The 25,584-nt window shown below is 39.7% G+C and overlaps 1 protein-coding gene across 1 annotated transcript; it reads left to right on the forward strand.

The window, feature by feature from the left end:
- The first annotated feature begins 1,150 nt into the window (after nt 1–1,150).
- Nucleotides 1,151–20,240, forward strand: pdia3 (protein disulfide isomerase family A, member 3). Its single transcript, XM_048562645.1, has 13 exons — nt 1,151–1,460; nt 6,607–6,685; nt 9,624–9,741; nt 11,138–11,245; nt 12,113–12,242; nt 14,487–14,603; nt 15,983–16,108; nt 16,575–16,757; nt 17,307–17,415; nt 18,257–18,385; nt 18,481–18,560; nt 18,643–18,700; nt 19,855–20,240. The coding sequence occupies exons 1-13, from the start codon at nt 1,156–1,158 to the stop codon at nt 19,972–19,974; spliced, it is 1,662 nt and encodes a 553-aa protein (XP_048418602.1). The 5' UTR covers nt 1,151–1,155; the 3' UTR covers nt 19,975–20,240.
- Nucleotides 20,241–25,584: the final 5,344 nt, after the last annotated feature.

Consider the following 25,584-nt stretch of genomic DNA (forward strand, 5'->3'; position numbering starts at 1 on the left):
ACATTGTGGACAACATTGTGGCCTTCACAGCTTTACGGATCTGTACAGTTATTTGCTGGCACTCTTCAAGAATGTTATTTAACAACACAACAGATTTTGAATAGGTCCAAATACAAGGTTACGGCATTGGACACAGTGCCATAGAGACTAAGGAAGTATCAATAATGTGAGTGAGAGATGGCAGAAAGAAACACGAAACATAATAACGAGTGTAGTAGCATCTAAAATATTTTAAAGTAGTCTTGAATAGGAAATAATGTTGAATGATACAAAATTGAAGATCTACTTTTATAAACTAGTCTGAGTCTTACAGCACAAAAAGAGGTCCTTTGGGTCATCATGATGGTCTTAGATGGAAATCTTTATTTAAAGTCGAATTGTTGAAGGAATGTGGAAGTCTATTGACTACAAATTAGGTGCTATGTTTCGTGCATTACAGCAATGAGTATATTTGAAAAAAAGTTCTCATTCACTCAGTGGAGGTGGTTGGGCTAGCATTAATCATCTATCCCTAGTTCCTCGTGAAAGGTGGTGGTCAGATTTTTTGAACCATTGCAGTCCTTGTTCTATAGTTAGACCCCCAATGATGTGTGCCTGTGGAATTCTCTACTACAAAAAGCAAACTGAGGCCAAATTGTAGATTGTTTTTAAGATGGGAGTCAGTTACAGGTCTTGGAGATAAAGCGATCAAAGCATGTGGGGAAGAAGTTTGAACAGAAGAAGTGGAGCAGGAGACAATTCAGCCCCTTGAAGCTGCTCTGCCATTCAATATGGCCATAGATAATCTCATAGCAGCCTCCACCTCAATTTTGCCTCTGCTTAGTACCAACAGGGCACTGAATGGAATGCTCAGCCTGCAGGCTGAAAGGGTCAAATGCTCCTATTTGTTTATGTTACAAAACGGAGTTCCAGAATTTGGAATCGCAATGCATTTTATTCAAATAAAAAAGTTCCAGAGCACTGTGTCCACATCATTCATGAACATTTGCTGTAGTTGCAGCATTGCACAAGATGCAATGACAGAGCACCAGCACGTCCCCAACACCGTCCCCCGTACTCCACTAACACCGCACTGCGCATACTCCCCGGGAGCCGATGCTGATTGGTCCAGGTCAGCGCTGCGGCTACTGTCATTGGCGGGTCGCCGTCCTCGTGATGCGGCCGCCAGCCAATGGAGAGGCGCCACACTCCGGCGAAGGGGGCGGGGTTGTTTTCCGCCGGGGCTCCGGCTCCTTCAGTTTGTCCGTGTCTGCCGATCAGAGGCCGGAGAGGAGGCCGTCACTCACTCTCGTACACAGAGACTCTCACCTCCCATCCTCGCTCGCTATGATTCGCCTCCTGCTCCTCGCGTGCACTGTTGGCGCGGGCCTGGCCAGCGACGTCCTCGAGCTGACCGACGACGATTTCGAGGATCGGATCGGGGACCACGAGCTGATCCTGGTGGAGTTCTTCGCCCCCTGGTGAGGGTTCGGGTTGCTGCTGTCCTCGGGGAAACCGAGGTTCCGTCTGACTCCCATCCCCGCTCTTATTTTTATTCTGTTTTGTTCCGACGGCGCGGGTCGTGAATTGGTGGAACGAGAGAGTCCCGTCGTCGAAAGGTTCAGCCGTTGCGGACTTGTAGGCCTTACCCCTTCGCCCTGTTCACTTCAATCGCTCCACGGACTGCAGCGAGGGGTCGCGACCCGCCCTCTAGCGAGTTCGAGTGGGAAGTGGGGGGCTGGGATTCGCTTTGCCGGTGAATCCTGCTACATTTACGGGGGCGGGTAGAATTTCCCCACCCCCACTATTTTCGAAGGATAGTTCCGGCGCGTGCACGTCATCCTGGGATTTGTAGTTCCGCCGCGTCTGTGTCGGGCGGCTGGCGACGGTTCCCGGGACTACAATTCCCGTCGTGCCCCAGTGGCCACCCGCCGCAGCGGTTCAGACCGGAAACTATGGGCACGCGCCCCCGTGGCTCTAGCTGATTGGATCCCGGGGGCAGGGTGGGCATCGTTGATTGGTTGATTGTTGGCCTGCCCCCAACCTGGGTGGGTGGAGACTGAGCCCCTGACAACGGGCGAAGGGCCACCGGACATTGAACACCACCTAATATACAAGGTGCTGAATGACATGAAATCTTAGGTCCTCTTTCCTAGCCGTGTCACTGGGCGACTGCCTGTTGTGGTTATTGTGCTGTGGTAATTGGCAAGTGGTTAGCATAACTCTTGTTCCTAGCAATTAAATTTAGATTTTTTTCACTTGTCTCCTGAAGAGTTTTGACTCCAGTCCACTTGGTCCGCTATGTCTGGCTTGCATCCATTTGAATAATAGAAGTGTAGTCGTTGCTTGTCGCATAGCTAGCCAAGTGGATCTGTTGCAGAATTCCTTGTCCTGTGTTTTGTTAGCTATGTGTGAAGAAAATCTAAAGTTTTGACCCAGCAAAAATGATTGTTCCAAATGAATTGTGTGAACATGTTCTTGTGTTGCATATTCTTTTATTCATTGTAATAGGAAAAGTGTGAGCCCAACCCAAATCTAGTGATTTAAAAACCCAAAGAACTGCAGATGCTGTAAATCAGGAATAAAAACAGAACTTGATGGAAAAGCTCAGCAGGTCTGGTAGCACCTGTGAAGAAAAAAAATCACTTAACGTTTTGGTTCCAGACCTGAAATGTTAGCTGACCTTTTTTTGTTTAAAGGTGCTGCCAAACAGCTGAGCCAAATCAAGTGACTTTCTGACCAATCTCCAAACTCCATTTTAAGTGATCAAAGCTTGGTTATACAAAAATAACTTAGTTGTCCAGTTAATGGAAATGGATATTTTACAGAAATTGTGAAAACCTTACTATAACCCAGCTTGCTTGCTTTGTCATGTTGACCATCGTATAAATTAAAAAGCACCAAGATTGTGATTTAATATCTGGATTATAAACATGAAGTAGCAAAACTCAATGTAGGTAAACTTCAGAAACCTAAGTACAAAGTTACCTGGACTACCAAGTATGCAACAACAATAGTCATGGCTGTCATTTTTCAGACAATTTTTGAATATAGTATGAATGATTTATCTTTTTTCTTTTGAATTAATCAATACTCTGTTTTTGCACTTTCTCCCCCTCTCTGAGCAAGTTTTCAGATGTATTTTAATTTCCTTGACACACATCCTGCCCTAGTGCTGGTTGTGTCTTATCTACTCGAGTACTACAACTCTCATGGAATGTTCTGATCAGTGTTAAAACAGCAAGCACACCTCCTGCCAAACTCTTTTTTTGCAATCTGACAAGGATTTGAGCAGTTGTCCTTTACATATTGTAGGTTCTTATTCCTGTCTCATTTGTGAAATCATGCGAGGAAAAGAATATGACTATGCAGATTGACTAAAGGGTCAGCCTATTATGTGGGAGTTTTGGAGCACAGTTTAACAGAACCTTCTGCTTGGCCTAGTGATTGCTGATAGTATAACGTTAGATGACCAAAACATTTTATTTAAATTGTAGAATACTAACTTGAGACTGGAAGTTTCACTACCTTTCTTGCATATTCTGACTTTTGATTAAAGTTACTGCACACAACTCAAATTTTGTATTGAGTTGTCACTATTTGGTTATTTATTACGTGTACACCAGTCATTGATTTTAAAATCTTGTCATGATTTAAGTTATTCAACAAACTGTTCTCCTCCAGTAACATGGGATGTGAACCTTAATTGTGAAATGCTATTAATACTGATGCCAAAGGATGTCATTTTAGGGTATGGATGAATTCCTAAAATGGTTTCTTTCTGTCTTGCACTTTGTGTTAATACTGGATGCCAGAAGTGGGCACGTGTGAATACTGAACTTGTCAGTGGTTATTAACACATGTTTTAGAAGTCTGCCAGTGATGAGTTTCTTTTACAATACTCTTTCTGCTAATCCAAAGTATATTGGTGGATTTCTCACTGCATGTGATTTATGATTGAGCTTCTGTTACTCTGGCAGTGCAGTTTTGGAATAAATTGTGTTCCTAGTCATAACTTTAATTTACAAAAAACTGTGGCTGATTAGTAATATGAATTGAAAGATTGAAGATATCCTGGCACATCAGTGCCCTCACCCTTCCTTAGTCTCCTGTGTAATTCCAATGCATGACAGTTATGGATTCAGTGGACCATCTACATTTTGAACTGAATGTGAGCTGGTAAATTCCTATCTCATGCACTCAGAGTTGGGTGATTCACAGGATTTGTAGTAATCAGGGAGCTAGCTGCCTGTGATTAACACTGCCTCTGTGCAGGATGCTGGGTGCTTGAATTCAGCAAGACGTAGTAGAATATTGATAATTAGAAATCTCCTCTTCCTAATTTCCCCTAGTTGAGAGTTAATAGCAGAAATAAATGGTAGTACTTGAGGAAGGTAGACACCATCAAATCAGCTACTCCTGTAATCCAGTTCTCCATCCTTTAATGACTTCTGTGCCTGAGCCTTGAACTGAACACTTTTTTTCTAGTTTCTCTCCTCTGTTTATCTCCATGTGACCTAGCTTCTGATCCCTCGAACCTGTTCCAATTAATCTGTTGACCACCTAACTTTGCTTTCCCTGTTCCCACGTCGGCCGATGATGTTAACAGTTCGCTGTCTTTAGGTATCTGTCCTTCCTCTAATTCTGCTGTTAGTATCCACCTTGTCAAAAAAGTCCCCTGACCCAACTGTCCTTGCAAACTGTCATCCCATCTTCATGCTCCTTTCCCTTAAATTCCCGAGTGTGTTATTGGCTGTAGATACCTATCCATCTTTCCCAGAGCACCATGTTTGAAACAGTCTATGATCCATTTCCTTGAGCAGTGGAAAGCTCTTGGAGCGTCACTTGCAATTTTTATATGAAAAATGTACTTCCCTGGCTTTCCTGGACCTGTCTTGCAAATGATTGGCATGTTTGACCAGGCCATTGCCTGCCGGTGTTTCTGTACTTCTGTCATCCTGCTTGGAGTGGCTACACTCGCTTGGTTCTGTTTTCAGCTGTCTGTTTGTAGCTAGAGAATCATTCCCAGTGGCTGCCAGTACCATTTGCCTTTGGTATACCCCCAGGAATCTATCCATGACCTGATTTTTTTTAAAAAATAAACTTCTCAGAATGGATTGCTAAGTCTAAGATATTTGATTCTCAGTAATCATAGCATTGCCAGTGATTGAAAACAGTGGAGAGTTGTACAGAGTTACTTTCCTGCTAGGTATGAGTTCAGGTTTGTTACGTCATTGCCTGAGGTCAAGTTTGACTGCTTCCTAACAGGACAGTTTCTGGAAGCCAAAAGAAATAGAACAAATGTTGTAAAAGCTAAGGGCATTGAAGCAACTTTGTGTATCATTTTATTAATGGTGTTATGAGTATAGCTGAAAGACTAGTTCTCACTCCAGTTGGCATTAATTGTGAGCCACATTGAAATTTAATGTTGCAACTTTGGATGGGTTTGATTTCCTTGGGGGTTAATGTTATATTTGAAATGATTTGGCCATGATAGCATAACCTTGCAAGTAAGAAGAGCTAAATTTTCTTCTGGCCTACCTTTTAGAATATACATGTTTTTGTTAACCTATAGCAGTTATGAGAGACAGCTATATTAAACATTAACCTTATTTTTAAAAACTCATAAATGTGCAGCCATGGGATTCTATGCATCACTGAAATTGGTTGTGGCATGTCCTGTAACTAATTGAGCCAATGTGAGTAGGGGTGGGGAGTAGAGGAGGTAGAGGTAGAACTCCTATTTAAGTAATTTCAAGTCTAGTTGCTCATAATTTTTTTAACAGGCTGCAGGACAGACTGATTCGCAATTTGCTTAGAACACTAGAAACTAGAATCTGTAGTACAAGGCTCCCTGAAATGGGGATAGTGATTTCAGTTGGGGCCATGGGCGAACAATTTGGGATTGAAAGCTCTGAGGCAATAATGCCTGCCAAGGGACCTGTATGGTATAATAATTGTAACCATACTCCAACAGGAGTCCCGCTTTCCCAAACTCTCCTCTTCACTTGGATTGTGTCACTTTTCAAACCTTGAAATGGGGTCACTGGCTAGAAAAGACTTGGAGGACTGCTGGAGAATGGTGTAACGTGGACAGTAAGTCAGTCCATCAAGCCTGTGCTGATAAAGATCTGAAAAAAAAAACAGTAATATCAGACTTGAAATTCCAATGTTAGCCATCTTTCTGTCTCTACAGTTGCTGCCAGACCAGTTGTTTCACCAGCATATTTTGTTTTTATTTCAGTTGTCCCGCATCCACAATACTTTTACTATATAAGCCTGTGCTGATTCCTTACTGTCTGTACTGTCTCACTTTTAAGCAGTTGTTGAATTGCCAATTGTATTTAATATGAATTCTCTCAAGTGTGATATAAAATTTCCAATTCAGCCACTTCGTATAGTAAAGTTCCTTTTGTGAATTACCTTACTGATGCTTTATAAATTAATAAGCTACCAATTTATAGATCCTTGGAAACCATTTGTTGTTGTTTACCTTTTCAAAACCCTCAGTTGTGGAGCCTTCCATCAGGTTGCTGTTTGTAATAACAATCCAGCCTAAATGAGTGCAATATTTGTATGATCTGCTTATACATATCATGTTCTCTAATCACTGTTTACTATATGCAGGTGTGGCCACTGTAAACGGCTGGCCCCGGAATATGAAGCTGCTGCTACGCGGTTGAAAGGAAAAGTTCCTCTGGCGAAGGTAAATTACTGAGAGTATATCTGCATGGAATGTGTAATAGCAACTCAGTATATTTTAATGGTTGCCAACTTTAAATCAAAATGTAATAAACCAGAAGCCTCCTATATAGCTGCAAGCATTTTACCAAAGCTTATTTTCTTCACTGTTATACAACTTTGTATTGGTAATCAGTAGTAATTACACATGCATTTCCTTCAGGTTCTAATTTTGTTTGCTTGTGTAACCAGAGCGATGTATGCTAACTTATCTAAAGTTTATTGAATGCTATAACAGTGAATGAAATTGAAATTTAGCTATGCAATGCTGTAAAATGCTGAGATAACAAGGGCTGCATTCACCTAGTGTTGGTATATGACTGAAATCAAACACAATTGGAAATGAAAGTTGAATACTTTTGGCGTACCCAGCAGAGAATTAATTTCAAACCACAGTGTCAACTTGACTCACTCAATCTTTTTCAATCTTTAGCAAACGTAGACCACATTTTGGCAGGAGGATAGGGAAACGTAAGGCCACTTAAAGTCAGGAAGAGATTGTAACTGCACTGAAACAGGATCACTTCAGTGACTGAGTAGTGATTTTGACCTTGGAAGCTTGAATGATGAGCATTCAAGAAGGCAGCTCTATTTACCACCTTCTCAAGGACACTTAGGAAGACACAGTTAGCTAGCAATGCTCATGTCCTGTGAATGAATCAAATCAAAATACTACAGAACTTTGCTTGCAAGTTGGGTTCACTTTGAATACCAGACTCTTAATTTGTTCCCGAATTGTGCGTGTTCTGAGAAGTCTCATCTGTAGCCAGTCTTGCAATGGCTTCAGAGAGAATGGGAACTGTAGATGCTGGAGAATCCAAAATAACAAAAGTGTGGGGCTGGATGAGCACTGCAGGCCAAACAGCATCTTAGGAACACGAAAGCTGATGTTTTGGGCCTAGACCCTTCATCAGAAAAGGGGGATGGGGAAAGTATTCTGAAATAAATAGGGGGAGAAGGGGAAGTGGACTGAAGATGGATAGAGAAGTGGAGAAGAGTGTATGGGTGTTGGGGGGGGGGGGGGGGGTGCGAGATAGGTCAAGGGGGAAGGATGAGGTTGGTAGGTAGGAAATGGAGGTGTGGCTTGAGGTGGGAGGAGGGGATAGGTGAGAGGAAGAACAAGTTAGGCAGGTGGGGATGAGCTGGGCTGGTTTTGGGATGCAGTGGGAGGGGGGGGGGGGGGGGGATATTTTGAAGCTTGTGAAATCCACATTGATACCATTGGGCTGCAGGGTTCCCAAGCAGACTGAGTTGAGTTGCTGTTCCTGCAATCTATGGGTGGCATCATTATGGCACTTCAACCCCCTGCCCCCCCCCCCCCCCAAAAAAAAAGAGACGGACACACAGACACACGTCAAGGAACGCCGTCAGCGTGTCTCCTGCATTTCCGGCACCTCACCCCACCCCCACAGTAACCACCAAAAGAGCTTCTCCCTCGTCCTCACGTTACACCACCACACGCACACGCACACACACAAAAGCTCTGGATACGACGCATCATCCTCTGACACTTCCGCCATCTACAATCTGACCCCCACCACTAAAGACATATATTTCCAACCCCACCCTCCTCTGCCTTCCAGAGAGACGACTCTCTTGTCCGTTCCACACTCCCCTCCAACCCCGCCACACCCTGCACTTCCCCTGCAACTGCAGGAAGTGCTACACTTGCCCCCACACCACCACCTTCGCCCCCATCCCAGGCCCCAAGATGACTTTCCACATCAAGCAGATGTTCACCTGCACATCTGCCAATGTAGTATACTGCATCCGCTGTATCTGGTGTGACTTCCTCTACATTGGGGAAACCAAGCGGAGGCCTTGGGGACTGCTTTGCAGAACACCTCTGCTCGGTTCGCAGTAAACGGCTGCACCTCCCAGTCGCAAACCATGTCAACTCACCCTCCCATTCCTTAGATGACATGTCCATCCTGGGCCTCCTGCAGTGCCATAATGCTTCCACCCGTACGTTGCAGGAACAGCAACTCATATTCCGCTTGGGAACCCTGCAGCCCAATGGTCTCAAGTGGATTTCACCAGCTTCAAATTCTCCCCCTCCCCTTTCCCCCTGACACTGCATCCCAAAACCAACCCAGCTCATCCTCGCATGCCTAACCTGTTCTTTCTCTCACCTATCCTCTCCTCCCACTTCAAGCCACACCTCCATTCTCTAACTACCAACCTCATCCTGCCCCCTTGACCTGTCCATCCTCCCCGGACTGACCTATCCCCTCCCTACCTCCCCATTCATACTCTCCTCTCCACCTAGCTTCTCCTCTATCCATCTTCGGTCTGCCTCCCCTCTCTCCCTATCTATTTGAGAATCCACTCCCCATTGCCCTCTTCTGATGAAGGATCTAGGCCCGAAACGTCAGCTTTCGTGTTCCCTAGATGCTGCTTGGTCTGCTGTGTTCATCCAGGCCCACACTTTATCTTACAACGGCTTGCATAGTTAGGTTGAGGTTTGTAGGATATGGTTGGGTTGGAGTTTAGTTGTATGCTCAAACAATTTTTACTCTTTGATTAATCCTGGAGTATTAGAACAGTGGAAATACAATATATGCAAGCTTAGATTAGTTCAATTTGATAAATGGTGAAAAAAGACAGATACAGTCATCTGATTAAGCAAATATCTAAGTTACAAGGTTGAATTATTTCTGTATGTTAATATCTATAAAGTTAGAAATAGCATAAACCTAGTGTTAAATCTGTTCAAAATTATACAGACAAAAATGAAAAATTGTAAATACCCTATTGAAAATCATTGAAATTTTGCTTTCTTGCTTTTTGTTTTTGCCATTTCATTGTAACAACTGAGAAAAAGTGAGCTCTATGTAGCTTGTATTTTCTAAGTTGACTTCAGCTGCAGTACCGGTCTGATATTGTATTAACGTGTCAATCAGGTTGACTGCACTGCAAATACAAATACGTGCACCAAGTATGGAGTCAGTGGTTATCCAACTTTGAAGATATTCCGTGATGGTGAAGAGTCTGGCTCTTACGATGGTCCTAGAACAGCAGGTAAGAGTTAGCATGATTATTTTTCATTTGCAGCAATAATTTTACTGAGCAACTAATTGCACCACTCAGGTGGTTCAGATCACCATCTAAAATCTTACTGATTTCCCTTATTGATGAGTTCCTAATGCAATTCAGATTTGCCCATCAGGTGGCTCCTTAAGTTTGAGTTAGTTTTTGTACATAGCATCAAAGGTGACATGTAAACTTTGTATATTCACCTCGCTGTTTAATGTCGTGTCCACAGAATAATTTTCTAGTTTTGGTAACCTTTTAATGCAGCTCTGTCCTCAGCCTCTCTCATTTGTGTTCAAAGCAGCCTGACCATATCCGACCCACCCTAAAATTGTTACATGTGGTGTCTGCCAAAAATCTAGCTATGCATGACTCCATCCTTTTGTCATCCTGTGCCTTGCCATATAGTTATACAGCATGGAAACAGACCCTTCTCTCTCTCCTGTTCATGCCAAGCGTAATCCCAAACTAAAACTAGTCCCGCCTGCCTGCTCCTGACCCATATCCCTCCAAACTTTTCCCTATTCATGTACCTATCCAAGAGCCTTTTAAACATTGTAATTGTACCCACATCCACCACTACGTTCTAAAACCATAGGAGCAACTTTCATTCCTTTGACAGTGTATGGCTCGTCTACCATCTTTTCATATTTGCCACTGCTTTGTCACAAACCTCATTCAAAATTGGAAGCCAGATAAGTAGCTGTAAGCATTTTGGATGACTGAAATCACCGCTTTGGCCCTACCACAAACTCTGCTTTCGTACCTGTGTCCAATCTCCTGTCTCAGTCACAATATCAAGTCAAAATATTGAAAACATTTGGTCTCACATTTGACCCCAAGCTGAACTTTCATCAACATATTTCAATGGAACGAAATTTAAAGGGTGTTGTAGTGAAGTGGTAGTAACCCTGTGCTTGGGTCACACGCTGTATCAAGTTCCACAACCCCTGAAGATGGACTCTCTTTGATTTAAAAAGAAGAAAATTGAAGCATTCTAGGTTAAAGTGATAATGTCCTCTTTGAGCCAGAGAACCTGGTTTACAGACTCACCTATCATGGCATCATACCATAACACATTCATCCTGGTAATGTTGCCTGTAAAGTTGTTTAAAATTTTAAAGTTGTATTTCATCTCTGTACTAGCCCCGTTCCAGCCCTGCAATACCCACCATTATCCCTGCAATTCTGCATGCCTGACTTTAGCTTCTGAACACCCTTTGAAAATATCTTGCCTGTTAATTGAATAATAGATAGTGTAGGGATAGTGTACCAGACTCTGGTTATGTAGATTTTACTTGTCATCAGTCAGGGCTAAAGATAATTTGATTATAAGGGTGTCTTTAGCTCAATAGTTGCTAATCTATTTGCTGTTTCTGTGCAGATGGGATTGTCAGCCAATTGAAGAAACAGGCAGGACCAAGCTCTGTAGAAATTAAAACTGCTGAAGATTTGGAGAGCTTCATTAATGATGCTGATGCTTCTGTTGTTGGTGAGTAGCTATCAGTAAAACCTGAGTGGGACATGTTTGTTTTTAGGTGAGCGTGACCAAGTTACTCGTGAAATATAAATCTGTTGCTACAACAATCTTTCAGAATAGGATTTAAGGGATTGCATTGTTACATTAAACTTTAAATAATTTATTTACTACTGTCTGAGCAAACTGGGCATGTCTGCTTGATGTTTGTACAAGTTTATATATGAAAGAGGTAAACAATGAGAATTAGGAATTCTTCACCTTGTCGTGCATCTGACATTGGGAAGGAGAGCAATTCAAGTGTACCACGTCAATTTTGCAATACCTTCCAGGAAGGTGAAAGGTAGAACTGGAAGAGCTTGACGATCCAGTACTGATATTGAGCCAATTCAGTAAATCTTTAGGTTTGTGCTTGTCCTCATTGTCGCAGCTAACATGGAAACTTCCTTAGGACTCCAATTTGTGCCAAATTATGCATTAATTCCAGAAGTGACCTGCTTAACACTTGCTTGTGCTAGCCATGTGATTTGTTCATTATTATTTAATTAATCATTCTGGGTTTGGCTAATTCCTTGATTCTTCTACAAAGGAACTGAACTTCTTTCCAAACTTGCTACTTAATAATAAAAGCCTTCTTTAACTTTACTTTAAGTTGCTATGCCATCGTTGTATTCCTTTTTTTGCATTGTTCTAAAGTAAAGGGATAGAATCAGATTTTTTTTAGTTTACTTCTGCTTGCTGAGCATGCATCTTTTAAAAAGTATTTCTGACCTTTAACTCCTTGCTTTTCATGTGCACTTTTACTGAAAATTTCAGTAACAACTATAAATCTGTTTGCCAAAATTCTTCATGTTCAAATCAATGTGTGTGCCTGTTGTACAGGTTTCTTTGAAGACTCTGCTAGCTCAGGCCAGGCTGACTTTGTCAAGGCAGCAAGTGCAATGAGGGAGAACTACCGTTTTGCGCACACTAATACAGAGGAATTACTGGAGAAATATGACATCAAGGGCAAGTAAGTACTTCATTGTAATGGGAGCTATCCAGAGTTAACCAAATGACTACTGCTTTGTAGTCAATAGATAAATGCTTTAATATTGTGCAACTGTTTTTAAAAAAAATCCACTTTTTAAAATTTTATACTGTCAGTCTTTTGCTCTAAAACCTTTTCAGTTGTAATCTTCTGTTGATTTTTCAAGGCCACTTCCAGAAGTGTCCCCTTTTTTCTTTGAAAATCTGTTTTTGATTTTAAATTTCAATTCTGTTGTTTGTGAAAAGCCTGCAGTTCAACGTAATCACTATATCTAGACTGATGAATTAAGTAATAAGTAATTCTTTATCTGCAACTACAAACCAATTGAATACTTGGGGCCATGCTAAAATGTGCACTGATGTTGTTGACTTGCTTGCTGAGCTGGCTTGTTCTTGTTCAGATATTTTGTCACTCGTTAGTGACATCACTGGTATACTGTGCAGTGACTGCCACAAACATTACATTGGACAGACAGGAAGGTAACTAGCCGTCAGAATACAGTGTAACAAACTCTCGTTAATAATGGTACTCTCAGACAACCGAGACCATGCTAACTGGGACAAGGTAACCATAGTAGCCCAAGCCAAACATATACGCACGGGAATTCCTCAAGGCATGCTTCTGCGCCTGGTAATACAGTCAACAAACATGTAGAATTGGATACCATATAAATCCATACAGATTGAAAACAGAAATGACACTATTCACCATAACAGGCCAAACAACATAAACTCCAAGCTAAGTAGGATGATGTCACTTTGTCGGATGCTCTACTGATGATGTCGCCAACAGCCTCACCCATAACCTGAACTACAGATCTTTGCCAAAATTTCACTGAACTGGCAAACCACCACCTGTTCATGTAGGTATGTTAATCAATGGGTATCTCTCTTCTTTTTTTTTTCCCCGAAGAGCACGCAAGAGAATTTCATAACCTGCATTAAAGTACTGAAATGTGCTGCTTAATTTCAAAGCTATGTCTTCGGGAGGAACTTTTTAAAGTCCTAGGGGTGTATATGAACTACGCCCAGGACGTACACTTTATGAAATGAAGTCAGTCATCGTTAATTCAGTTTTCAGGGAAATGTGACATCAGTTTTCGAGGAAAGGTTTGAAGAACTGCCAGAATTTGGCCAGTGTTCGTGATGTAACTTAAATCCAAGTTCAATAAAAACTGCAAAGCTTGTTGCTGGTCCTCTTAGCTGTGTAGGCCGAGAACTAATTTCCCAAATATTTCACTATAGCTTTGTGTGCAGCATTAGTGAGAGAGGCAGTATAGTTAATGGCAGCATTGTTTTGGAAAGCAAAGTTGATGTACTTGGAAGTTCCTAACAGGTGAATTTGACCTTGGAAGCATTTGAGTCTAAGTGAATGCCATTACTGTATTGAGGTTTTCTACACTTAACTGATTTTTCCCCAGTCTTGTCCTACATCATTTTAATAATTCTCTTTCAAGTATTGCCCTAATCCCACTTGTGCTGTGACTGGTTTGGTTTCACTAGCTAAGTAATTTAAAATGCTGCACAATAAATTGTCTTGTGTTGGGGCTGGATCCTAAACTGCAGTTTCAGGCACTGATGCATATAATTCCATTTCATCTAGGGATGAATGTTTAAACACTCTGATCTGACCTTTCTCTTCATTCTACAGAATCTTCAATACTAATAAATCAGTTGTAGCCCATGTAATCACTTTCCAGTATAAAAATTCACTTGCTTGGTGCATGCTACTTGAAATTGGATAAGAACAATTGCTTCTTCCCAGGATGGCATTGTAAATACTCTAGTGCCCGAAGTACGTCCATTCTAACGAAGAGTGCTGGTTCCTATTTCTTCAAATTTTTGTGGTTGACAGCTTAAGACCTATTGGTTAGTTGCTGACCCTGTTAATAGTTCTACAATAATAAATATGTTCAGAGTTCTTCTGGCACTTGGTGAGCAATGTCAAGTGATGCATTGGCATATTCTAGCCAGTGAACAGCAAGCAAAATCCATGATCAATACAGATTCTAGCATTGATGCAGTAAATGTTGATTCAGGAACATTTCAAAATGGATTTTGATAAATTTCTGCTGTGGAGTAGTTCAGTTTGGGAGTAGGTAGTGGGAGCTGCCCCTCTTTTTAGAAGGAGGAATACATAGATAAATTTCCATGTACGTCAGGTACAATATTGACCCTCTTGCTTTATCACTACGGCAATAATTATATCTGCTTTACTTATTCACAGGGGAGTTATTCTGTTCAGACCTCCACGGCTGGCAAACAAGTTTGAAAGTAGCAGTGTGCAGTACACAGAAGACAAGTTCACAAATGCAAAAATCAAAAAATTTGTCTTGGACAACATGTAAGTCCAGGTTCTTTGACAAGTTTTGTAACTAGTGAGTTTTCATTGCAAAGCAGCACTCCATATTCAAACTGAAACAATGTCTTTTGAAGTTCCTTCCAGAGGACGGAAGGGAGAAAGTATTTAAATTTATTTTGCATGAAGCAACTAGTGAAAAACACACCTTATAATCTTGCCAGGCGGCTGCATTATTAATGTCTTGTAGAGGTTTTTGGTTTGTGGGATATGGGCATCACTAACAATACAGGTATTTGACTGTACACTGAGCTCATTGGTGGTCTGAGTGGCATATGTGCTCACATGGTGCAATCTGGGAGGGTGTTCCAGGATTTTTGACCCAGTGACACTGAAGAGCAGTGACTTAATTTGAAGTCAGAATGGTTTGCTGAAGGGCAGCTTGCATGTGTTTGTTTCCACATCCACACACTCTTTAGATGGTAGTGGTTTGAAGGTACTGTGGATGGTGTAAATGTTTTGTATTGAAGTTTGGTGTCAATCAAATGAACTTCTTTCTCCTGGATGCTGTTGACCTTCAAGTGTTACTGGAAGTGCACTACAGGCTTTGGAGAGCATTCTGTTTCATCCACGAATTCTAGATAGCAGACAGAGTTTGTAGAAGTGGAGGTGAGTTACTTGATCCAGAATTCATGTTGTCACAGCATTTTGTGTGGCTGGCCCAGTCAATAGTAGCTCCTGCATCCATTGGGGGGTGGTGGTGGTGCTGCTTATCAGATGTTATGCAATCGAATGTCAAATCAGCCTGTTCAGGATGTTATACACCTCTGGGGCAGGTGGGACTTGAACCAATGTCTCCTGTGTCAGAGCCAAGAGCACTGCCACAAGAGGTTTAAAATTTTCTTCGTGCTTTCCTGCACAACTGAATAGATTTTTCTACCACCAAATTACCCATGTGACTCTTCACCCTTTGACCAATGGCACCAAATCACCTTAGTCCAATTAATTACCAGATTACACAGCTCATAAAGGGCAGTGCAGTAACACCAAAGGGTAGGGAGAGAGTGTGAGGGGATTAAATCCAAATGGAGTGGTGAGAAATGAGGTACTCCACACCCTACATTGCACGAGGTCTGTATGTCTCTGTCTCAGCATTCAGAGCAAAAGAGGAGAAGAAAGACCTTTGTGGAACCAAGAGGAAAGGAACAACAGGATCAATTCATTATGTATTTCATAAACCATCTGGTAAGAGATGGTATTACACACACCCCTGGAGTAGGTGGGATTTGAACTCTGGACCCTTGACTCAAAAACAGGCACATGACCACTGCACCACAAAAACATTAGAGTTGATTATAATATATTTTCTAATCAGCCTGTTCAGAGATGTCAGTTTTTGTCATGATGTTTCTGTTTCAATGCAGCTTTGGCATCTGTCCCCATATGACTGAAGATAATAAAGACCAATTAAAAGGGAAGGATCAGTTGGTGGCTTACTATGATGTGGATTATGAAAAAAACCCAAAGGGTTCTAACTATTGGAGAAATAGGTACTGGCCACACAGTGGAACTATTCAAATGCTTTTAAACAGTGTTCATACTTCTGTGATGTGCTTGATGGGTGGACTGTTACATTTGATTACATTTGACTATAATTGTATCACTTCACCCAATCTCAAGCTTTACCAGCATTAAACTGTCACCTTCATGACAGTAAGAAAACTTAATATTTTCCTTTCTTAGCTGGAAGCACTACTGAATAAATGTAAAAGACATTCTTGAAGTACTGAATGGCAGAGTGTGTGTCAAAATGTAACAAATACAGTGTAGAAGTACTGCACAAAATGTTAGTACCTGCTAAACTTTTTCTTAACTACATTGAGTTTGGGAGGGAGCCAGTCCAGTCTTTTTTTAAACGACTATGGAATCTGTCTTACACTTAAACATTTTTTCTTTGAAAACAGTACCACAATTATAATTATTTAATATTTGGTTCTGTCTGCTCTAATTGTACAGAGTGATGAAAGTTGCACAAAAATTTCTAGATGATGGTAAGAAGCTGCATTTTGCTGTGGCCAACTATAAAACCTTCAGCCATGAGCTCTCGGAATTTGGCTTGGACACTGCCACTGGTGATATTCCTGTGGTTGCTATCAAAACAGCTAAGGATGAAAAATATGTGATGCAAGAAGAATTCTCGTAAGTATTTTGAGTTGGTGGAAGGTGGAGGCTATCAGTCACCTGCTCTAGTGACCTTGTCACTGGGATTAATGTGATCAGAAATGGCTGCACTTGTAGCAAGTTGGTTGTTACATTATCCTGATGGATTCATAAGCTGGAATGCTATTAGATGAGTATTCAGTTTGTTTGAAAGTGTACTTTGAGAATGGTTAGGTGATGCTAACGTGGGCTATATTTGGTTCTGCACTTGAAAGTATAGAGAACAGGCACAAAACAGCGTTTAAAACTAATGTTTTTGTAATGGATTGCTGCAGGGACAATTTTAAATTTTTTTTTAATCTGTATACTTCTACAAATATATTTTTAAGTTTGCTCTCCTGACCAGATACTTGCAAAGCTGCGCAAATGCAAGCCAAACTCTCTTGTCAGAAATCTGGTGCCTTAATATGTTGGTGCATCATCTATTCTGTCCTAAATTATTTTGAACCGAGCAATGAAACACTTAGTTTTATAACAGATACTTTCAACGTTTTTGTTTTTGAGAACTTGACTTTTTTTTCTTGCCAGGCGTGATGGTAAAGCACTGGAGCGTTTTCTAGAGGACTACTTTGCTGGTAAACTGAAACGTTATCTTAAATCTGAGCCAATTCCAGAGAGCAATGATGGTCCTGTGAAGGTCAGTCTCTTGGGTATTGATCTTTGTCATCAAGTTCTTTCCATGAGCCTCCAGCATGCAGTGACTTGTTACTGTGTCTAACTGGAGAATAATCACAATCTGCTGCATTGAACTACCTGTACAGTCTGCCCTTTATTCACTAAGGCTGCTTGATGGATTGGTAAATAATGTTGGGTTCTAAATATTTGTAAATTTGGTCAGTAGTAGTGATTTTGTCTAACATTATGGGATAATGCACACTTATATTAATGGATATTTTTGTTCAGATGTGTTGATTCTTGAACTTAATTGCCAGAAACATTTATTTTAGGCATAATTTTGCATATTTTTAGAGTAAATGTAAAAATTAATCATTGTTAAAAAGCTATGTGTCTTCCATAAACCAGGTGGTCAATAGAACGATGGTAGAGTTGCTGACTGATTATGGCAATCGATCTCTGATCTGCAGTAGACCCAAATATAAGGCAGGGAACCTCGGTCCAAAATGACCAGTTCCTTTTTAGAGTGCATAATAAGTGGAAGCCACTTAGCATGTTATGGTGGAGAAACTAGTAGATTCTGCTAATCTTTTAGTGTTCAGCACTAGATGTTTGAATTGCATTATTTGAAAATGGCCAAAGCTTCAATCTGGGAAAACCATTCATTTGTACATGCAAGGGGAGAAAAATAAGTTGCAGAACTGAAATGGAGCAATCTTTCTCATGTTTTGCAATGGCTGACAGTTGTGCTCAGCATTTTTATTTTGCCTTGTCAATTTGCTCTTCCAATGTCAGTTAGGTAGAATTTCTTGTTCTTGCCTGAAATAATTCATCTGTTAATACAAACTACTTTATTTTTACAGGTTGTGGTTGCTGAGAACTTTGATGACATTGTAAATGATGAAACAAAGGATGTCTTGATTGAATTTTATGCTCCGTGGTGTGGTCACTGCAAGAGTCTGGAGCCAAAGTATAAGGAACTTGGAGAAAAGGTTAGACTATATTCTGATTGTGTAAATAGAAATTGATTGTAAAAATAGTTTTTTTTAAAATAAATTGTTGTCTTACGCTCTCTCTTTAACGCTAGTTGAGTGGTGATTCTAACATTGTCATTGCCAAGATGGATGCTACAGCAAATGATGTGCCTTCACCTTATGAAGTTCAAGGGTAAGAGGGGAAATATCGGACATTTTATTGGTTCAAATTAAATACCTGGCTTGGAATTCTGAGTTCTTCTGTTGTTGTTTAGGTTCCCCACACTTTACTTTGCCCCAATGGGTAAGAAGCATAGCCCGAAGAGATATGAGGTATGTTCATTTTGTTTCTGTTTTAAACAACTGCCACTTTGTATCTTTTTGTAACAATATGGTGACTGAGCTTCAGTTTCTATAGAAAATATTGTAAAGATGATTAAATGAGAGTTTAACTTTGTTATTGATAAATGAATTGTCATTGATTACCATCCATTGATTGAATGGTGTCCCTATCTTCCAAGTAACTTATTTGGTCCTTCCAGATAACTGTTAAGGAAAAGCTGGCTTTAGTAAATAAGTGTTACTCAAAAATAGTGATTCAGCAGCCAATGTGCCTTAGTATTGCTCAGCAGTAAAAGCTGCCTCAACTTCAGGAATCAATTTCTTCAAAATCAGTCTTGGATGTTTGTCTCTTATTTTGGTGCTGAAATCTGTAAGAGACTGAGGCAAGTGCTGAGGTTCAAACTCGCATGCAATCGAAGATCACTTATTTCAAAGAATAAAAAAGTATGCCCCATCACTTGAGTCATTTTATTTCCATGAATAAGCCTTGTCTGCCTGGTGCTGAAACCAAGGACTGTATTTTTTCTAATGAACATCAGGTCCACAAAATTAGGCATAATGCAACTTAAATTGTATAGTAACAGGGTTTATCTGCTCTCACTTTGTGTTTGAAATGTTGAAGGCTTAGAACAAATTGTACTTGATATCTGGCTATTTCCTTTGGAAGGAGCTGTAAATCAAACCATGTCAATGCCTCTTTTTAAGATTGTTTCATTATGTAACTCTATGTAACATGTGCCGGTAATTACAAGTAATGTTGCAAAATCAGTTAGCAACTGTTATAGTTAGCCGGAACAGCCAAAACCAAAAGCTGCAGATAGATGCTCCCGAAATGACACTAAATCTAAAATATTAGTGTTCAGACTGTTTGTTAAATTGATTTTGTTGAAACTCTTCATCTTGCACTCATTTGCAAGAATACTAATGTAATGGGAGTACTGTTCTTGTACTGTATGTGAACTAATTGATAGACATTGCCGTGTAGAATGCACCTGTTAGATGATTGACAAACATAATGGAGAGTTGCTTGAACCCCAAGCTTTGAACTTCTAATGCTGTAATGAGCAAAACTTTTATTTTTATCTCCTAGTTTATGTAAATTGACTTAATGCGTGGTATTATGTTTATCGTTGTTCTTAATTCAGGGAGGTCGTGAAGTTAGTGACTTCATGAATTACTTGAAGAAAGAATCTACACATCCTCTGGCTGTAGCAGTGGAAGAAAAGAAATCAAAGAAGAAGAAGAGGGACAAGGAAGACCTGTAAATTACCAGAAACACCTTGAATGCTAACATCTTGATATGCAAGGATTAATTGGAGCCAGGGTTGGGTTAGAGATTTGGTGGTGGTAATAGTCACTTTCTAAGATGGTTCACAGTCTGCCATACCGGTCCCATTTCTGTATCAATTTTAAGATGCACTATCAAAGTTACTGAATCAAAAGGGGCAGAAATTCAGGTTTTGTTTTGGTCTTATTTTGTACTGGTGAATGTTTTTGTACATTTTGGAACAATAAACCCCTTTAAACCAAACTGAATGCACCGCAATGTTTGCACACTAAATTTAAAACACTCAACAGGTATTTTCAATTGCTTTCATTACTGGGGTTGTTTTTCATTGTTTCATACAGACTAGTTGCTCATTCTAATCATCAAGTTAAACTGTAATTTGTAAACATAATCATAATAACAAAATTGAACCTATCTTGAGCTGGTAGGTATTTGAGTGAAATGTTCTCTTGTGAGGAATGAAAAAGACATCCTGCTTTCTAACAGTTTCTTCTGCTTAAACAGTCTGAAGGATGAATGCTTGCACATGCTGACAATCCCAGGAAAGTAAATATATATGTAATCCCACATTGTTTAAATGCTTCTCTGCAATCTGGGAATGATCCAGTAGAATGAAGGTGTCCTGGAGCAGGACGCTGTCACTTTGGCTTTCCTTTGGCTATCCACCAAAAGCCAATTTGAGCAAGTGCTTTGAAATTAGCTTGGATGTCACATTTCCCTGATGCCCTGTTTTTTTTGCTTTTTAAAATCCTTCAAATGGTGTTTATTGCTCATGCTTTTGTTCACCTTCTGAATTGGAGTGGCCTGTCTTGCCTTCAATGAAGTTGACTAGATTGTCAGTCCACTGAGTTATTACTGCTGAGAGTATTTGGCATTACCTTAAATGTCTTCTACAGAAAAGTAACACTCAAACTCGAACATCATTCAGAAACCCTGAGAATTAATGTTTGTGAACTCATGATTTTTTTCTTCCAAGATCCTTAAAAATCATGTGGTGACATTGTCCTTGGCTTTTTGTTTGCAAATGTTGCATTGACTACACTCATTCATTGGCTTTTACTTGGCTCCACTTCATTGTTTGATAGCAGAAATACTCTAGTGTGACTTGTCTTTGACTGTTCCAGAATCTGTAAAGACATGTTAGACTTGGCCCAAAGAACTGGTTTACTGCCATCAAATGGCAGTAGTAAAGCAGGTAGGGTGTCAGAATGATTAAATTGTGAAGACAAGTTGTTAACAAGGAAGTTGCAGCAAGTTATTTTTCATTGTATGGCTGAGGAAGCAGTTGTACTTATTGCCCAGGTTAAGCCATTGAAAGGCTTACATTGACACAATGTAGATGGCTTTAATGCTGCCAGGAATTCAGTTCTTGGGCAGATTTATGGCAAGGACCAGGCTCAGATGGTCATTGTTGCAATTTGAGTTGTTCCAAGTGTTCATGTCAAGAGGCCGTAATACGTATCTGCAAGTGCTTACAGGTTATTTAAATTGTCTGTGGTGGGTTGAAACCTGAGACTTCACTTGGTCAGTCATTGTTTGATTAGACCTCAAAATACTGTGTCTACTCTGGGTACCTCCCCCAGAAAGTGTTGTGATGTCAATCTCTCAAATTGAGGAGTTGGGTGTTTTTTGTTTTTTTTTAAAAAATGAACATTGTTCTCACCTGAAAGCAGGAGGTTATGGGGAGATTTAAGAGGCGTTCAGTATTACATCCAGGTTAAATTTCTAGTCAGGGTTGGTAATTTGGATACAGTTTTAAGACACTTGGCACAAGTAATAGGAGGTAGATGAACTGTTTCTGATTCATTCAGAATGCATTGCATGAAAAGTTTGTTGCTTGCAGTTTTGATTGTTAAGGAAATGAAGATGGTCCAGTAAGTGGGACCAATTGGTGCAAGTGGACCAAATGACCTCATTGGTGCTATAAAAACAGATGATCGAGGGGAAAATCAGATTGGGATGTTTGAAATTGAAACTTGCAAACATCTTTCCTTTTTCTGAAGAGCTAGGGCTTTTGAGGGCCAAAATTAGTACAAAAGATAGTAAAAGCCTGGACCTGTCTTTGTCCCTGACCCCATCCTCTCATTCCCTTAGTTTCTGAAATAAAAGGTCTGAGTGCTAGATTAATTGAAATGTTCATGATTCTCATTAATGAATGTTTTGAATGGAGAAATGTAGTTCAGCCTTGTTTATCAGTGGCAAAACCAGTTTGATGGGCTGAACAGATTCAATAATGCCCATGTGTAACACTCCTTGAATAGTTGATTCTTTTGCCAACCTCTGTTTTTGCAGTTTTGGGCTTGAGTGGATGAGCTTTTATTCCAACTAGGCAATCACTGAAGACTGAATTGGATACTTGCCATCAGTTCTGTCTAGCCATTTTGCTGTGACCTGATTGTTCAGTGTTGGCTTCCTTTATAAAAAAAAACAATGAAAAATCTAGTAAGAAACAAAGAACAACTAATTTTAATTTTAGTTTAATTTAATTCCACTTGATTCTTTAAGCAGACCAACATTCTAATTTTATGTAATGTTACTTAAAATATTCACTTCAAGTGTTGGCTTTGTGTATGAATTATATATGTGACCTATCCTGGAAATTACAGATGACATGAGACAATTTGTAATAAACACTTCCTAAAATCCTAGGACATGCAGCCAAATTACAAACCTGGAAAATTGACAGCAAGAACAGTTTGCAGCAATTAAGGTCCAAAGAGTTGTTTTGGATTTATTTTAAATCTAATGAGAGATGTATACATATAGGAATGTCTTTTAAAATGAGACTTGCTGCGAATGTCATGTAAAAATTGAAGCTAATCTCTACTGGGCTGCACCCTGATGGCATTTGACTGTCATTTTTGTTGTGAATGTGTATAAGTAATAATGGACCCCAGTTGGAATGATGTGTGAAACACTTAAAATGTTTCCAAAGTATTAAAAACATTAGAAAATGCTCAATAGAGTGGTTCTAGAAGTTTGTAGGATTTGGAAATTGTAATGGGGGGAAAAAAAACAGTGAAATGAACTTGGCTCCATTTCTCTTAAGACATTAGAAATGTCAATTTTCTTGTTGGGTGGAATTGATAACTGTCGCAAACTAGATGTTTGCAGAATTCAAAATTCTGATTGCTAAATGAGTGTACTTTAAGTGTAAAGGAATCTTACCCAAGCACTGATATGGAATTGTTCTCCAAGAAACTGTTTTGAAGGAACAAACTAATGAATATCTGCATCTGGGTTTAAATGTTTTCATTATTATAAAGCCTTGCCAAAGAACATGGCTTGCTCAAGATTTATAAAACTTTGGATTTTTTTTGTTTGCATCAGTAAGCCTTGTACAAAAGAATATCATTCTTCTGCCTTAAACACCATGTTTAATATCACCTTGTAAAATTTACATCACCCTGTCCAGTATTCTTAGACCATTTGCTGTGTCTGCACCTTTCATACAGTTTAAAGGTACTGGAGTGTATGTTTATAATACCTTTTGCCTGAAGGTTGAGTAAATATCACGATTATCTAAGGCTATTTTTAAGCTGACAGCATATTGCTCGTTCAAAACCAAGAGTTTTTAGTTCCCAATTTTTTTTTTGCTTACATGTACTGCCATAATGGAATGCTAACATTTTTTTTATGATTTGATTACATTACCTACAGTGTGAAAACAGGCCCTTTGGCCCAACAAGTCCACACTGCCCCTTGAAGCATCCCACCCAGACCCATCCCCCTATAACCCACACACCCCAACACTATGGGCAATTTAGCATAGCCAGTCCACCTAGCCTGCACATCTTTAGACTGTGGGAGGAAACCCATCCATTTTAAGAGGTTTCTATGTGATCTGGACTGACAATATTTAAAGCCTTTAGTCTCAATTTCTTGATCTGTAGGACTTATAACAAAGACACTAAGATCAACTTTCTCAATTTCCTGATGCTGCTAAATTTGACCCATCTTACTGGAAGTGTTTGAAAAGAAACTGGAAAATATACCCTTGTGTTATTGAACTTATAAATAATTTTAGACTGTTGTCCTAACTGTTCTATCATGATCTGTAAGTGGCTTTACAAAGGTAACACTGTAACTTAGTCAACATAAATGACCCAGTAACCTGGAATTTGAAGATCTGTCATGATGTAAAATTGCAAGTGTCTTTAATATTGCATGGAACTGACAGCAAATGCTAACATCTGACACTTGCTGTAAGGCATGGGAAATTTGGAAGCTGCTGACAGCAATACCCTGCTGTTCTAACGGGGTGCATAGGGTGGGGATGAATTGTAGGAGCATTCCAGGATATAAATCAGTAAACATAAAAGGTTACTTGACATGAGCTTCCAATTTTTTAATCAATTATTTTCAATTTAACATTAAAGATGTTAAACTACTTTGAATAAGATGTGAGTGCTCTTTCTGTTCAATATCTGAGAAGCTAACACATTGCCTCAATAATATTTATAAATCCATAATTCTTCATTGTTTTTATGTTTTAAGGCTTGCCTATGATGTTGCGCAACCTATCATAGTCCCATGTGCATGTACCAAATTTTTGCTTCTGGTAAAATGATTAAAAAATCAATTACAATCTTTGCTACTTTGCTACTGTGTGTTAGCATTCTTCAAGCAGATTTGCTAGCCAGCCTATTCTGATTTCACTGAGATAGTAGGAACTTCTTTTAAAGTTAACAGTAAGCCTTTTGCCACTAAATGCATAAAATTCCCTTTCTAAAATCTGATTCCTCGTAATGAACCTAATTCTTGATCATGCATGGCGCTAGCTCTAATACTGCACTCTTTGGTGTCCATGGTCGTCTTCAGAGTTCAACCAGATCATTTTTGTCTGTTATATTGAACTGTTATCATTGCATCTGGAATGGATGAGTTCTAATGATTCAGCAATTAGTTAGTTACAGATGTAACAGGATGTTCAATATATGTTGCCTATGCTGGCTGACCAGAAGAGAGCGCCCTCACACCACATTCAAATAACATGCTCGCAGTTTGCAATATGCCAGTAGTTAATGGTTTCATTGCTGGTTTAAGTGAATGCAAAGTTTTCCCATAATTATAGCCATCTTCCTTGCTGTCATTTTAATTTGAATTTTAAATGTTCCTGGACTGGTATTGATCATTGATAAGAAACATACCCTTCACTACTTCACTACTGTCATTCAGTTTTTGCGTCCATAAATGGTGCTTATATAGTAATGACTGATGATAAAAATGTTTGGGCTTCACCTTGGCCTTTTCAGGTATTTCAATGTTTCCTCAAATGTTTTAATATTAATTATTCACAAACAACCCAGATATAATTGCAATGTTTTATTGTATTTTGACATTTGCCGAGATTTATCATTTTTATTCAGTGTATAAGAAAAGGATATGAATGCTACCAAAAAGGACAATTGAGAGTTTAAATTTATTAGCCTCTCCTCAGTGCCAAGGAAAAGCTGTTTTGTGTTTTCATAAATGTGTTGTCTCTTTTAGAATTTAAATGAAATTTCTCCTGTAAATGTTTGTAAATAACTTAGAGTCAGAGTCATAGAACTGTACAGCCTGGGGTAAAGACCCTGTCTAGTCACTC

Source organism: Stegostoma tigrinum, chromosome 33 (genome assembly GCF_030684315.1).
Source record: "Stegostoma tigrinum isolate sSteTig4 chromosome 33, sSteTig4.hap1, whole genome shotgun sequence".
Classification (NCBI taxonomy): domain Eukaryota; kingdom Metazoa; phylum Chordata; class Chondrichthyes; order Orectolobiformes; family Stegostomatidae; genus Stegostoma; species Stegostoma tigrinum.

Coding starts and splice junctions, on each gene's coding strand:
- pdia3 (XM_048562645.1), top strand. CDS start 1,156: ATGCGGCCGCCAGCCAATGGAGAGGCGCCACACTCCGGCGAAGGGGGC. Junction 1,461..6,606: donor GTGGAGTTCTTCGCCCCCTG/GTGAGGGTTCGG, acceptor TACTATATGCAG/GTGTGGCCACTGTAAACGGC. Junction 6,686..9,623: donor GAAAAGTTCCTCTGGCGAAG/GTAAATTACTGA, acceptor CGTGTCAATCAG/GTTGACTGCACTGCAAATAC.